General features: G+C 40.1%; 1 protein-coding gene across 1 annotated transcript in view; it reads left to right on the top strand.

Annotated features, from left to right (window-relative positions):
• The first annotated feature begins 3,160 nt into the window (after nucleotides 1-3,160).
• Nucleotides 3,161-16,015, top strand: part of LOC117618036 (secreted RxLR effector protein 161-like) — a 13,074-nt gene continuing 219 nt past the window's right edge. The window contains exons 1-2 of the mRNA XM_034347664.1: nucleotides 3,161-3,463; nucleotides 15,337-15,601. Coding sequence (XP_034203555.1) covers nucleotides 3,161-3,463; nucleotides 15,337-15,601 — 568 coding nt within the window. The remainder of the gene's footprint in view (nucleotides 3,464-15,336; nucleotides 15,602-16,015) is intronic.

Genomic DNA, 16,015 nt, shown 5'->3' with positions numbered 1-16,015 from the left:
CAAAAACGAAGAATACCCTAATGCCAGCTACCAATCCTCAAGGTAGAGATAGAGAATGGAGGATGGGAGGGGACAGGGAAGGGGTTTGGTTTTTCCCTTCTTTTCTTGTTTTCCTTTAATTCAATTTAATTAGTTTACCTTTAGGTTTTTGTTAAAAACAAGTAACATAAGGGGTGTGACTATAACAAATCCTCTTATCAAAATCCCTACGTACATACCCTCAAATCTTATACACATACCTCTCAAATCCAATTCCTACATCAAATTCATACATCAAATTCCTCAAATCAAATTCATCCAATCACAATTCCTCACATTCTCATATCACATCTTACTTCTGCTGCAATGTCAGGAACCCCTACGATTCTTCGTTTTTTGCAAACTCATAGAAGCATGCGGTCAATCATGCTGACCCAACTACCCAGACTCATGCTTCTATTGCCACCACCTAAAGTTCAACTTTTCATACGTCCTCTCAAAAATGCGCATGGATTATCTACTTGGGTGCTACGGATAACATGACATTTGATTCTGACCAACTTATTAGTCACAAATCATCCACTCTGTCGGTGGTGTCTAATGCTAATGGTACCCCTCCCCTGTGGTTTGGGAGGGCTCTCGATCTACCTCTACTTCCCTACATCTGGATTCTGTATTACTTGTTCCATCTTTGGACCATAACTTGTTATCTGTTGCACAACTTACTACTACTTTGGGGTGTACTATAACATTTTGGCCGAATCATTGTGTTTTTCAGGACATCCTCACAAGAAAGACAATTGGTTATGATACTCGGCGGGGCAAACTCTACTACTTGGATTTGGCACCGGATAGTGAGGTCAAGGTTGGTCAAGCTTTCACAACCACTGAAACTCGTTTTGAAAGGGAGAAAGACAAAATTTGGTTATGGCATAAACGTCTCGGGCATGCCTCGTTCAGTTATCTTAAGAAGTTGTTTCCACCATTATTTTCCAGTCTTGATGTTTCCAGCTTCCACTGTGATACATGTGAATTGGCTATGAGCCATCGTGTCCCGTTCTCATTAAGTTCAAATAAGAGTTTGGTTCTGTTTTCTCTTGTTCATTCTAATGTTTGGGGACCTGCTCAAATTGCCACTCCGACAGGGGCGCGATGGTTTGTCATGTTTATAGATGATTGCACACGCATGACTTGGGTTTCCCTTCTCAAAGCTAAAGGGGAAGTCAGTTCCAGGTTTCAACAATTTTATCAAATGGTGGAGACTCAGTTTCATGCCAGAATTTCTATTCTTCGTTCTGACAATGGCGGAGAATTTATCAACCATGATCTTAACCAGTTCTTATAAGATCATGGCATCATACATCATCGCTCATGCCTTTACACTCCTCAACAAAATGGGGTGGCTGAAAGAAAGAAAATACACTTATTGGAAGTCGTTCGTGCGTCTCTCTTTGGTGCCAATATGCCACGATCCTTTTGGGGCGAAGCTGTCGTCTCTGCAGCATACCTTATCAATCGGATTCCCTTTAGTATCATAAATTTCCAAACACCACTTCAAACACTTCACCACCATATCCAAACACCTCCCACCCCAAACCTAGAACCCCAGATTTTCGGCTATGTTGTATTTGTATACTTATATGATCACCAACGAAGCAAATTGGATCCTCGAGCTGAAAAGTATGTTTTCATTGGCTATGTACCTCATCAGAAAGGATACCAGTGTTATCATCCACCTAGTCAGAATGTCTTTACCTCCATAGATATTGTGTTTCGGGAATATGATTTAGATTTTTCAATAGCCCAGGAGGAGAATCGAGAATCCATCACTCCTCCAATTCTTGATTTTTTTTTTCCCCATGATGTTAGTCTGCATCAAAATGACCAGTTGCCAGTGGAAAGCAACTAATCGCCCCACTTAGTTCTTCAACTACAGAGAACCTGCTTCAAAACGACTGGTCGCTAGCAGACAGCGACCGGTCACCAAAAGAAAACGATCAATTGTCTCCACGCTGTCAAAATCAGGAGGAAATTGAATCGTTTTATGAGATTTTGCCCAGTTAAGCTCCAGTACCGTACCAATCACCGGCTGAGAAAGTCATTTAGGTAACATCTTTTTCTGAAACTGATAATACTAATAAAATATCCCATGATGATTTGATTTCAGAAGGCACAAAGGCTACATATCAGCTTCCGGAAAGGAAGAACCGTGGCAAACCTCGAGTACAATATGAAGTAGATCTTAAAGCCAAAGGAAAATTCCTCATCAATAATTATATATCTCTCAATAGATTATCAAAGTCACATGTGCACTATGTGAAGCAATTGGCTGACATATTTGTCCTCAATAGTGTAACTAAAGCACTAGAAGACCCAAAATGGAAAGAAGCTATGAATGAAGAAATGCGAGCTCTCCAAAAGAATGTCACATGGGAACTCATGCCTTTACCTCATGGAAAGAAGACAGTAGGATGCAGGTGGATTTATACTGTGAAACTCAAGGATAATGGATCCGTTGAAAGATATAGAGCTAGATTGGTGGCGAAGGGGTACACACAGAGATATGGGATAGACTACGAGGAGACCTTTACCCCAGTAGCCAAGATTAACACTATTAGAGTCCTATTATCTCTAGCAGTAAATCTCGGTTGGCCACTACATCAGTTTGATGTTAAAAATGTATTCTTACATGGAGACTTGGAAGAAGAAGTATATATGGACTCACCCTCAGGATATAATTTAGCTCATGACAAGAAAAATCAAGTTTGCAAGCTAAGAAAGTCATTATATGGGTTAAAGCAATCTCCCAAGGCATGGTTTGGCAGATTTACTAAAATCTATGAAATTTTTTGGATATACACAGAGTAATTCAGATCACACCCTGTTCTTGAAGCATGATGAAGAAAAACTTACTGCATTGATTGTTTATGTAGATGACATAATCGTAACTGGCAACGACGCAGAAAAGCAACTAAAGTTGCAAAAGTATTTGTCTCATGAATTTGAGATGAAGGATTTAGGTGATCTGAAGTACTTTCTCGAAATCGAAGTAGCAAGGTCAAAAACTGGTATATTTCTGTCTAAAAGGAAGTATGTAATGGATCTACTCACTGAAACATGGATGCTTTGATGTAAGCCTACTAACACACCGATTGAGATGAATCACAAGTTGTGTGAAGACATGGACCAAGAACCAACCAATAAGGAACATTATCAACGCCTTGTTGGAAGGTTGATATACCTGGCACACACAAGGTCAGATATTGCATATGCTGTGAGTGTGGTTAGTCAGTTTATGCATTCGCCCAGTGTTTCTCATAGGAATGCAATTGATCGGACCTTAAGATACTTAAAGTCAGCCCGTGGGAAAGGATTAATGTTCTCAAAAAATAGAGATCTTGAAGTTGTTGGATATACATATGCTAATTGGGCTGGTTCCATCACAGATAGATGCTATACTTCTGGTTACTTTAATTCGTGGGAGGTAACCTGGTCACTTGGTATAGTAAAAAGCAAAATGTGATTTCTCAGTCTAGTGCAGAAGTAGAGTATCGAGGAATGACTCACGAAGTTTGTGAATTATTGTGGATCAGAAGACTCTTGATAGTGGAGTTGCATTGTGACAACAAGTCAGCTATTGATATTGCCCATAATCCAGTTCAACATGATGGAACCAAAAATGTTGAGGTGGATATACATTTTATCAAAGAAAAAATTGAGAAAAAGATCATCCGCCTACCATTCGTAAAATCAGAAGATCAACTGGCAGATATCTTAACCAAAGCTATTTGTGGAAGAGTATTTCATGACTCACTTACTAAGTTGGGCATTAGTGACATATATGCACCAACTTGAGGAGGAGTGTTGACGTGAGTCTCTTTACTTCCTTGATTAATTAAGGGATTTACTTTCCTATTTTTATATAAGTGATAAATCATTGTACAATTAGGAGATACTTTCCTAACTCTTTATTGTATCTAATTCTTGTAAAATCCTCCTGTGAACTAAACTCCTATATATACCTCCTTATGGAGAAAAATAAAACCTAACCCAAAGTATTCAAACCATATTCATATTTTAGCAGGATATGCAAGGGATACAAGAGGGATTATTTTGTATTTTCTTTTCCAATAACAAAGGGTTGTGGGAAATTTTTTGTAGAAAAAAAAAGAGGGCTGTTTGGAATTGTTTCTATAAATGCGAGATCTCATTGCTAATTTTAAATGTTAAAGAAAAAATAAACAAGTAATATTTAACTATGTATTTCTTTATTGTCTTATCCCTGTATCTGCTAATCTTTTATACTTGTCATATTGCCATATTGTTTTGCATATCTTGTAACATATCTGTGCAACACAACAATGGATTATTAGCTTTCTTCTCTAAGATTTTTCCTTTTCTGATTTTCCACAATCCAGATGGTTATACTCACCACTCATCCAACCTGCGTCTTCAACAACTCAACGAATTCTCAATCTCAAACCTCAACGAGCAACTCTAGTTCTAGCAAAACCTAAGCAAAGTATCTGACTCAACTCAACACAAAACTCCAAAATTCAATAATAATTGAGCTCCCTGGTCATCTCAACCAATCGCTTGTACGTAAAATGAGACACGTCCAAAAATGTCGAGAAGAACCACGTCGTCAACCCTATTTTCAATCTTGTGTAAATATGAGATTCAGCACTCAAATGACGAAAATGCCATTCCGACCAACTCGGGGTCCAAAAGAGATCAAATATCGTCCAAAACACTCCAAAACTGTTACGTGCACACTATCGACGTAAAAACAGGACCAATGACACCCATTGTTCACAAAGTCACTATCTGGGTCTCGTAGGTCCCACCAGTCCAACCGACACTCCCAAAAACCCGCCTCAGGACCATGACCTCAGATTTCAAATCCGATCGTACTAATGGACTCTAAATAGTCCAAATCGTACTATAACAATTTGGGTCCAATCCAACAATCGGATCATTGTTGATTGCATGGTCACAGATAATTTAACGTCTATCGCTCGCCTTAACTTGAAAACACGCTAACTTAAGATCGGGACTTCTGATCGTCAATATGTCTGTACCTATAAACTCCTCACAACTCCAACTACACCATATATGAAATTGGACACGATCCAACTTTCCGATCATCTACGATCTAACAGTCCAGATTTTCGAGGCTTCGATGATTTGTCATAACGAAGCACACCATCGCGCTCAAGACCTCTAGGACTACAAACTGACTTATGAACTTAGGCTCAGTACCACCGCCACAAGCCGCCACGACTCGTGATGGTTCGGGTACAATTTTGGCGACCATAAAAAAGTCGAATTGCCAGACCAAAACTAGGCTAACCAAAGAAAATAGACGAAATACACAACTTTAAAACTTGGTCGTTTACCTGAATCGACCTCTAAAGTGGTCAAATCGTTGTCCAAAGTTATGGGTTTCACTATGCACGAACGAACTTCACGGCATCGCCACGCCTTCAGTGCTGCTCCGATCACCGTGATTCTAGTTAGGTTATGTTCATGTGATTCTCCTCTTGCGATATGGTTGGCAATGTTAAACACCTTCTCCGGTCGCCGCTGCCGTCACCGTCGAAAATCGCATCTTCGGCGAGGCTCCGAACCAAAATGAATTTTCTGAAAATTAAGGTATTTTCTGCTATTTGCACAGTGATCCTCCAATTTATAGAATTCCGAAAATAGACTATTAACTGTTGACTATTCACTATTTAGCCCTCCAATTCAATTTCAAAACTTTGAAATTTTATTTCTCCTTCATTATAGCTTCGATTCACAACCTGTTAGTGCCTATATGTTTGTGAGATCAAGCTTGATTCCAATCCAAAGATTATAATTTTCTCACCTCAATTTCTTGAATGTCCTTTGAAAAATCATTAATTAAATGTAGGGGCATTTTAATCCAAATTGAGATTAAACACACTTAATCCAATCATGTCCACATCAAACCAACTTTATAAATTGCCCAAACATTTAATTAACCTTGTATAATTTTTCGGAATACAAATAACAACAAAATCCCAATTTTAAGGTCATTACACAATCAAAACAAGCATGGTCTTTGCCAAGTAACTCACACCGATAGTAAGGATTAGAAATCATTTGAAATCCATTTGTTTTTTTTTTGATTTATATCTTGACATATATGAATTATAATAGACTATAGACAAATAATTGAACTCTTAGATTCAACATTTTAGTAGGAAATTTGTCCAGCATGTCTTCCACATCGTAAGCCAAGTCTCTGAGATCATCTAGCCACAATTTCACACCATGTCAGTTGCTTCTCCTCTGCATCATTCAGCACCGTCAATTGCAAACAATAAATTAATATAAATCTGGCAAAGAATCCTCTATGCTTCAAACTTAATCAAGCAACTCAAAAATCTCAACGATACAATAATCTTTCTCTTTTAACACCATAATTGATTTTGAATTGGAATTTTCTTCTCTTGCATGATTTCCTTCCAACTTTGAGCCACTTTAATTGAAATAATATTTTCCCACCATAATTGACCCAGATCTCATCCTACATCACAAAGAATTTGGAAAGACATTGAAGTCAAGCAAACAAAAATAAGAAAAAGATGGCTAAAAGTTTTCTCAGTAGAGAGATGACAAAATATTACTGGCAAACCAAGTGAGAAATGAAGTACTTTCTTTTACTATATATATTTCAAATGTTCTCCATTCAAATTTTGATAGCATGTTTGCAAGTGCCTATTAAGGAAGAGCTTTTTTAAGTCTTCCCATTTCCTGGATTTAAAATTTATCATAAAGAGAAATAAAGATGGATTTACTATCTGCATGATAAATCGTTGTCGTCCCGCTTGAAGCAATTGTAGATGAAAAAGACCCACCTGGGAAACATACATTCACTACTACGTTTTACTATTTGCGCGACAAACACATGTTCGTCGCGCAAAACGCAATAAAGCGACGGAAAACCAGTTTCGTCGAGCAAAAAATTGAAAACTTGCGCGACCAAAGTTTTCGAAGCGCAAAACCTCTTAGCGCGACAGATATACACCTTCGTCACGCAAGCGAAAAAAAGCCCGGGTTTTTTGTTGGCGCCAACCACTTGCGCGGCGAGAGCAATAGTCGCGTAAGAAAACTAGCGTGACGATGGGACACTTCGTCGCGTAAAGGTGAGGTTAATTGGCTGCGAAAACTCGTGCGACGAATGGTTTCAGCTCAAAAGACAACTTAGCGTGACGAAACCTTTAATCGTCGCATAAGAAAACGAAGGATATTTTTATTTTGGCGCCAAAATAATTGAGGGGGGATTTTTTTTTTGCGCGACAAATTAGATTTCGTCGCGTAAAGCAGATGTCGGTACATTCTTGCGCGACGAAACTTAAATGTTATGCGATGGAATTTTGTTTTTGCGCGACGAAAGTTTATGCGACAACAATGTCATGTGTTGCTCAAAAGTTTTTTTTGTCGACAAGTTTTTGCACGACGAAAAAACTCATTTTGTGCGACGGAAAAATGGTTTTCGCGACGGCATTTTGCGCGACAAAATTTATGATTCGTCACGCAAAGTCCTTCTTCTTCATATCAGAATTCTGCCTCTCTCTCAACCTCTCTGCCGCTGTCTCTGCTGGAAATTCAGTACGTTCATTGGGTAAGTATTTTTTGTCGTTAGTTTATAAGTATTAATGTAAATTCGTACTAACGCTATTAATTTTGTTCTCGTTAGGGATATTTGTAATTAGCGATTGGTGGAGAACGATTGACAAGGTATTTTATTCGTTTTATATATTAAAAATGTTAAAGTTAGTTTGTTATGTGTATATTTTTTTTGTGAAGTTATATTTATATTATGTTGTTAAATTGTGCGTGACGTAGCACAATGTGTTGTGATGTACGAAGTTAATTGAAATTAACTTTGTACTTTTATTTGTATGTTTAGTAACATTTAGTTTCCCGTTCGAGATTAGTTGGATTTCGTACATGGATGCGTAAAGCATGACTGCGGTCCAATTAATTCTTGAATTGTCCCATTATTTGGACAGTTTGGTAATGCATAGTGTTGTCACATAATCTTCGGCTACATGATTAGGTTTCGATTGTGGAGATTTCGGTGTCATCTCGGTACGTTCTTCGGGTGGTACGTAGGTATTTATACCTATGCCCACCTCAAGAACTGTATCGAGATGCTGCGGAAATTCATCCATGTCGAAATCTAATCTCATGTAGCTGTAGGTTACGTGACAGGACTATGCATTCCCGAATGGGATAGGGCCCTTACCGGAGGCATAAGGTGACATTATAACTTCGTATGAAGTTGTTGTGATTGTTATGTTGTGATTGTGGTTTCAGGAATTATGAGCAGAAGGTGGATACAGAACCCAAATAGATGCGCAGACGAATACTTGGATGGAATCGAGGATTTTATTGAGTTTGCACGTAGACACAACCCGGGTGCAACTAGAATCTGATGTCCTTGTAGGAGGTGTAATAACACGTTGTGGGAGACAATTGAAAATGTTGGATTTCATTTAGTAAGGAATGGAATGATTGAGACATATAGCATTTGGAACCTTCATGGGGAACAATTAGACCATGCTTCGTCTTCAAATGCCACAAGAATGGACAGTGTTGAACCTATTGTGGATCCTAATGATCAAGTCATGGATATTATACAGGATGCTTTTCCATTTGCATCGACCAACATCAATCACGAAAGGGAAGATGACGTGCCTACACTAATAGACAGCGCGGAGTTTGAACAATATGAAAAACTGTTAAAAAATGCCAACCAAGAGTTATACCCGGGGTGCGAGAGCTTTTCCGTTCTCACGGCCATTGTAGAGCTAATGCACGGAAAAATAAAGTATCGTATGTCGAACCTGTGTTTCGATTACTTTTTGGGGGTTTTCAAGAGAATGCTTCCGACGGACAATTGTTTGCCAAAAGACCATAAACACGCGCAGAAGGTGTTGAATGGTCTTGGATTGGGTTATGAAAAAATTCATGCTTGCAAAAATAATTGCATGTTATTCTACAAGGAGCATGAAACGTTGGATACATGCCTTATATGCAATGAGTCGAGGTTCAAAATGACATCTCAGAATAGAACGACTAAGATCCCACAAAAAGTCATGCGTTATCTGCCCCTGAAACCTAGGTTGCAGCGATTGTATATGTCGACGCATACTGCCACAGACATGAGATGGCATAAGGAAAAACGGGTAGACGATGATGTGATGCGGCATCCTGCAGATGGGGAGGCATGGAAAGAGTTCGATCGAACGTTCCCCGAGTTTGCTGCTGATCCCCGAAATGTGAGATTGGGACTTGCCACTGACGGATTCAATCCGTATGGGGTTCTAAACCAACACCACAGCACTTGGCCGATTTTCGTATTCCCATATAATTTGCCGCCTTGGAAATGCATGAAAAAGAATACATGATGATGACTGTTTTGATAACTGAGGATCCTGGGAGGTCAATCGATGTTTACTTAAGGCCGCTGGTTGATGAGCTGAAGGATTTATGGACAAACGGTGTTCGCACGTACGATAAATCAACTGGGAAGATGTTCACTTTGCGGGCAGCAGTTATGTGGACTGTGAATGATTTTCCAGCATATGCAATGGTTTCTGGGTGGAGCACAAAGGGTTATATGGTATGTCCTGTATGCAAGGAAGATGTAACTTCTGGTTGGCACGCTGGAAAAGTTTGTTACCTTGGTCATCGGAGATGGTTGCCATGGGACCACGAGTGGCGGGAAAAAGATAAAGAGTTCGACGGGAACACAGAGCGTCGCCTCAGACCTAGAGAATGGTCCGGTGATGAGATCTTGGAACAGCTGAACCGCTTGGATTTTGCTCCGTTCGGAAAAACAGTTAGTCGGACCAGACCTTCTACACATATGAACTGGACTCACAAGCCTATGTTTTTTGAGCTCCCATATTGGTCGAAACTCAAATTGAGGCACAATCTAGATGTGATGCATGTTGAGAAAAATGTATTTGACACATTGGTGGGCACGATTCTAGATATCGAGGGCAAGACAAAGGACACAATCAAAGCTCGTCTTGATTTGGAAAGAATGGGCATACGAAGGGGTTTATGGATGAATAGGGACAGTGATAAAGCTAGAAGGGATCTTGCATTTTTTTCTATGAAACCGAATGACAAAAAAGAGTTTCTAAAGTTTGTATCGTCTGTCAAATTTCCCGATGGGTATGTTTCTAATATCGCACGTTGCGTGAATGTCGATGGGGGTAAATTTACTGGACTTAAGAGCCATGACTGCCATGTGTTTATGCAACGCCTACTTCCTGTGGGGATTCGACATCTATTGCCGGAAGATGTTGTGAAGCCAATCATGTTGTTGTCCAGATTTTTTTCCCAACTGACGGCAAAAACATTGCGAAAGACAGACATATTGCAGTTGCACCATGACATTGTCCAAGTCCTATGCAAGTTTGAGATGATATTTCCTCCAGCTTTCTTCACAAGTATGATGCACGTGATGGTTCACTTGCCAGAAGAGGCATTGCTTGCTGGTCCCGTCAACTATCGCTGGATGTATCCAATAGAAAGGTATATAATCTTTATCATTTGTGTATGCATCATTATCGACACTTTGCTAATTTGTATCATATCGTTTTATTTTGGCAAGCTTCTTGGAGAGCTGAAAAAAAAGTGTACGTAATAGGGCAAAGCCCGAAGGATCAATTATAGAGGCTTGGGTTCAATATGAGTCGCTTACTTTCTGTGGAATGTATTTAAAAGATGTGGAGACGGCTTTCAATCGTCCTCAGCATAATAACGACGGAGGTATGAGAAAGGAAAAACTTTCTGTTTTTGCCCAAAGCGCACGGCCCTTTGGAGATCCTGGACGAGGAGAGTCGTTTTCTAGAAATGACATGGAGGTAGCGCATTGGTTCGTACTGAACAATTGTGATGAGATAATGGCATACTTAGATGAGCATGAAGAGATGATGAAGTGAGAACATCCATCACATTTAGTTGCCCAGAAACAACGTGAATTGTTTCCACAATGGTTTTTGGATTCTGTAAGTTATAAGTGTTTTGTATTTGACAAATATAAATTGTAGTATTTAATTTTGTCAAACTAACATGTGAATGGTTTTGTATTATATTAGGTGAATAAGTTGAAATCATCGAATTCCCCACTTACAGTGATGAGTTATATAACTTGGCATTCGGCCCGATTCGCGCTGAATTGTTTTCGGGTTGTTATATTAACGACGTCAAATTTTTGGGGGCTGCACGAGATGACAAGTTGTGTACGCAAAACAGCGGTGTCCATGTCCCAGGTGGAGGCGAAAGTACGAACATTGATTTCTATGGCAAACTCACAAATGTCGCTCAATTGCTTTACAAAGATCGATACCAAGTGATCATGTTTAAGTGTCGATGGTTTGATAGCAACCCAAATAGGCCGGGAAGTGTTAAAATCGACCATGGCTTACTATCTGTGAACATTAACAGAACTTGGTATGATGACGACCCTTACATTTTGGCAAACATGGCAACACAAATTGTGTATCTAGATGACCCTAAAGCCGGAGCAGTTGGAAAGTTGTTCAGAAGATGGATCATAGGAACGTGTATGCTATACCAGAACTAGACCCAACTGACAACGGCGTCGACAATGTGGCTGACCAACGTTTAGAATCTTCAATGGAAAATGATGCGAAAACACTTCGAGATACACATGTTATACAAGAACCGTTTCAAATACAAGGAGTGTCTTCAATCGAAATACCGATTCAGTCAATTACAATTGACCTCGGGGATCTTCCAAGATTCGATGTTGCAGTGGGCCCGAGCAACGAAGATGATGTAGTTATAGAGGAGGAGGAGGAGGAGGAGGATTGGGAGACCGAAAGTGATGATAGCGACGATAACGAAAGTTATTATAGTTCAGATGATGAATAATTAAATTTTTTGTAATTTTATTATGCTAGTGTACAGACTTTGTGTAATACAAATGTTTGAATATATGTAGTTGTTATATCCAAACCTTATATATGTGGACAACTGAAACATTATTAAAATAAATTTAGTTATAAAACATTGGTAAATCAATATATCCAAACCCTTTTAATAATAATTTTTAAATTTTTTTTGACAAAACACGTTTACAAAATGAAAATGATAAAAAATTTGTTATAAAACATTGATAAATAAATATATCCAAACCTTTTTCATACAAAGTTTGAAAATTATTGACACCAAACATTTTTCAAAAATGAAAATCCTTGCGCGACGAAGTAAACCTCGTCGCGCAAAGTTTGCGCGACCCACAATACACGAGTCGCGTAAAGTTAAAACATTGCGCGACAAATTATCATCCGTCACGCGATGAAATTTTGCGCGACGACAGGTTTACTCTCGTCTCGCAAATATATATTATTTTATAATATATTATATATACACATATATATTTGAAATTGACGATCGAGTTAGTTCATTGTATTCATATAGGGTCATGGAGTGTAGATGTAAAAAATCATCAAAATCGGAGTTAAAATAACCGTTAAATCATGAGTTTTCATTTATAACCGTTCAAAAGTTTTGTCCCGTTACTTGATCTCTGAATATTTTTTTTTTCCCAATTTTTGGGGTCTAAGATCTCGAAGTATAAACGAACAAGTTTGACGGCTGGATTACTAAAACTACTTTCGTAGAATGCGTTTGCCATCAAAACCATATATTCACCAACAATGAGTAGTTTACTTATACTTTCGTTAAATATAACATAAGATTATGTCGTATCACCATAGTGTAAACATTTTAAATTGAAGATCAAATTCAGTAATTATATTCATATAGGGTCAAGAAAAGTAGCTGTAAAAAATCATAAAAATCAGAGCTAAAATAACCGTTCAATCATGACTTTTCATTTAGAACCGTCGAAAAGTTTTGTCCCGTTACTTGATCTCTTATTGTTTGTTTTTTCCGATTTTCGGCGTATACGATCTCGAAGTATAAAAAAAACAAGTTTCCCGGTTGGATCATTAAAACTAGTTTCGGGTTTAGGGTTTCCGCGGTTTAGGGTTTAGGGTTTAGTATATAGGGTTTGCGCGACGAATAGGTTTCCTTGGTTGTACAAAGCCTGTAGAGAACAGTCTTGCGCGATGAACGCAGGCCTCGTCGTCGCGCAATCTCAGCCAGCCCTTTCACCCCCTTCCTCCTTGAACACTTAGTCAAAAAAAATTTCGAGTTTGCAGAAAGCTGACTTGCGCGACGCTGTTGATATTCGTCGCGCAATCTCTCTACAATAATCCCTAAACCCCAAATTTTGGCAGAATTACAACATTGCGTGACGAAGAAGTTACTTTGGTCGCACAAAGCCTGTAGAGAACATTTTTGCCCGACGAACTCAGGTCTCGTCGTCGCGCAATCTCAGCCAGCCCTTTCACCCCCTTCCTCCTTGAACACTTAGTCAAAAAAATTTTGGAGTTTACAGAAAGCTAACTTGCGCGACGTGCTGATATTCGTTGCGCAATCTCTGCACAATAATCCCTAAACCCCAAATTTTGGCGGAATTACAACATTGCGCGATGAAGAAGTTTCTTTGGTCGCACAAAGCCTGCAAAGAACAGTTTTGAGCGACGAACTCAGGTCTCATCGTCGCGCAATCTCAGCCAACCCTTTCACCCCCTTCCTCCTTGAACACTTAGTCAAAATTTTTTTTGAGTTTACAGAAAGCTGACTTGCACGACGCTGTTGATATTCGTCGCGCAATCTCTCTACAATAATCCCTAAACCCCAAATTTTGGCGGAATTACAACATTGCGCGATGAAGAAGTTTCTTTGGTCACACAAAGCCTGCAGAGAACAGTTTTGAGTGACGAACTCAGGCCTCGTCGTCGTGCAATCTCAGCTAGCCCTTTCACCTCCTTCCTTCTGAACACTTAGTCAAATTTTTTTTCGAGTTTATAGAAAGCTGACTTGCACGACGCTGTTGATATTCGTCGCGCAATCTCTCTACAAAATCCATAAACCCCAAATTTTGGAGGAATTACAACATCACTTAGTCAAAAAAATTTGCTAGTTTTTGCGCGACGCTGTGCATATTCGTTGCGCAGTTGCAAATAAACCCTAAACCCCAAATTTGTGCGATGAATAGTGACAGCGTCGCACAAGTTTTCAGTCTCTCCCTCTAAACCCTAAGTCCCAAATTTTGGCGGATTGACAACATTGCGTGACGAAATACAATATTATGCGTCGCGCAAGTTTTCAATCTCTACCGCTAAACCCTAAGTCCCAAATTTTGGTGGATTGACAACATTGCGCGACGGAATACAATGTTATGCGTGCGCAAAAACTACAGTGATACAAATTTTGGCGGATTAACAATATTGCGCGAGGAAGTTATACTTATTTCGTCGCGCAAGAGTCAATTAAAATGATTTGAGCGACGCTTTTGTTTGTTCGTCGCGCAAAATCGAATAAAATTTCAGAAACCATGCAATGGCCTCCTTCTTCCCTAGATTGCTTATTTTGTCCTAACTCTCTCTCTCTCTCTCTCTCTCTCTCTCTCCGCCGTCAGCTCAGCCCCCTACCCCAGGGGATTTTGGACTGCGCCGCCACAACTTTGGTACCCCGGAGCTTCCCCGCCGTCACCATTGAGCCAGCCGCCCTAATTTCCTCGGTTTTCACCTAATCTGCACTGCCGTCATTCTCTCTCCTCCGGCGACCAAATCCGACACCTGAGGTATGGTTTCTGTCCTATTTTTGATGCTTTAGCTGATGGTTAGGTAGGATTTCTGAAAGTGTTGCAATAGGGCAGTGGATTTGAAACCCTAAGTTTCGGTCGGTTTTTGAATTTCAATTCCGGCCACTTCTGGCCATTTTTCGGGGTAGGTCCGAGAACAAAAGTGGCTCCAATTGATGTTTTGAACCTAGGGTAGGAACCTTGGCCCTTAGTTTTTAGAATTTTTTGGCGATTGGTATCGCTTTGGATACCCACATGCTGCCGGCGCGTGTGGTGGCGGGTGGGTTACTGTAGCAGTCATGCATTGGGTCCCAGTGCAATCCCCTAGTTGTCACGAGCGCGTAGGGGTTTTCGGATTGGAATTTGGTTACCGTTTGAGTCTCGAACGGATTTTGCCTATTGTGCGATTTTCGGGTTTGTTATGTTCGGACCGTTGGATCGAACTCAAACTCACGTATGGTGTACCTTGTATTTCTAGGATCGTCTAGGATTTGACGGATCGTGGATCGGAGTCCCGGATACTCCGAACTCGCAAACCCTAGGTCAAGAATCTTAATAAAATTGTATGTGCTTTCAAATATTCGTATATTTTATTAATTTGTATGTGTATTAATGAAATTGTGCAGATGTCAGACCTGATTAGACGTCGTAGGGCGGTGACGACCACGCAGAGTTCGGAGCCCCCGACTCAGCCGACATCTGCTGCCACTGCTCCGACATCTGCTGCCACTGTGCCAGCACTGAAGGACCACTTGGCAGTTGGACCTGCAGGGTCCCAGGCGCCTGCCTCATCAGCGTCATCAGTGGCGCAGCCTGTTAGCGCCAGGCGGCGTCATCGGCCCGCCAGCACCACCGACACCACATCCACTGATGCGTCGGGGTCACAGCCAGGTATAGCTTTCCTTTTTCTCCAGTTAGTTTTCTTTTTTATTTCTTGTTTTTGTTTTTGTTTTTGTGTGTGTGTATTTTATTGTTAAATTTGTTATTTATTTAACATTCATGTCATCTTTCTTTGCAGCCAAGAAGAACACCCGAGGGCCGTGTCGGCAATTGAAGACGGCGAAGGTCACCCGGGTGACCAACAGTCGTATCAACATCGGATACGACGAGCGACATCGGGCTGCACCGACGGCGGAGTTGCATAGCTCCTTGGCCCACGACATTGGTCATGTCATTCGGAGCCATTGCCCGATGAAATGGAAGTCTTGGAAGGTGATGCCAGACGAGACCAAGACGGAGGTTCGCGGCCAGTTGTCGGTATGTAGGCCTTTTAATTCTTTTTCTTTCAAACTTTATATTTCTATT

The sequence above is a fragment of the Prunus dulcis genome, chromosome 2 (assembly GCF_902201215.1).
Source record: "Prunus dulcis chromosome 2, ALMONDv2, whole genome shotgun sequence".
Classification (NCBI taxonomy): domain Eukaryota; kingdom Viridiplantae; phylum Streptophyta; class Magnoliopsida; order Rosales; family Rosaceae; genus Prunus; species Prunus dulcis.
The sequence above is the reverse complement of the archived record's forward strand: the minus strand, read 5'-3'. Positions and strand labels throughout refer to the sequence as shown.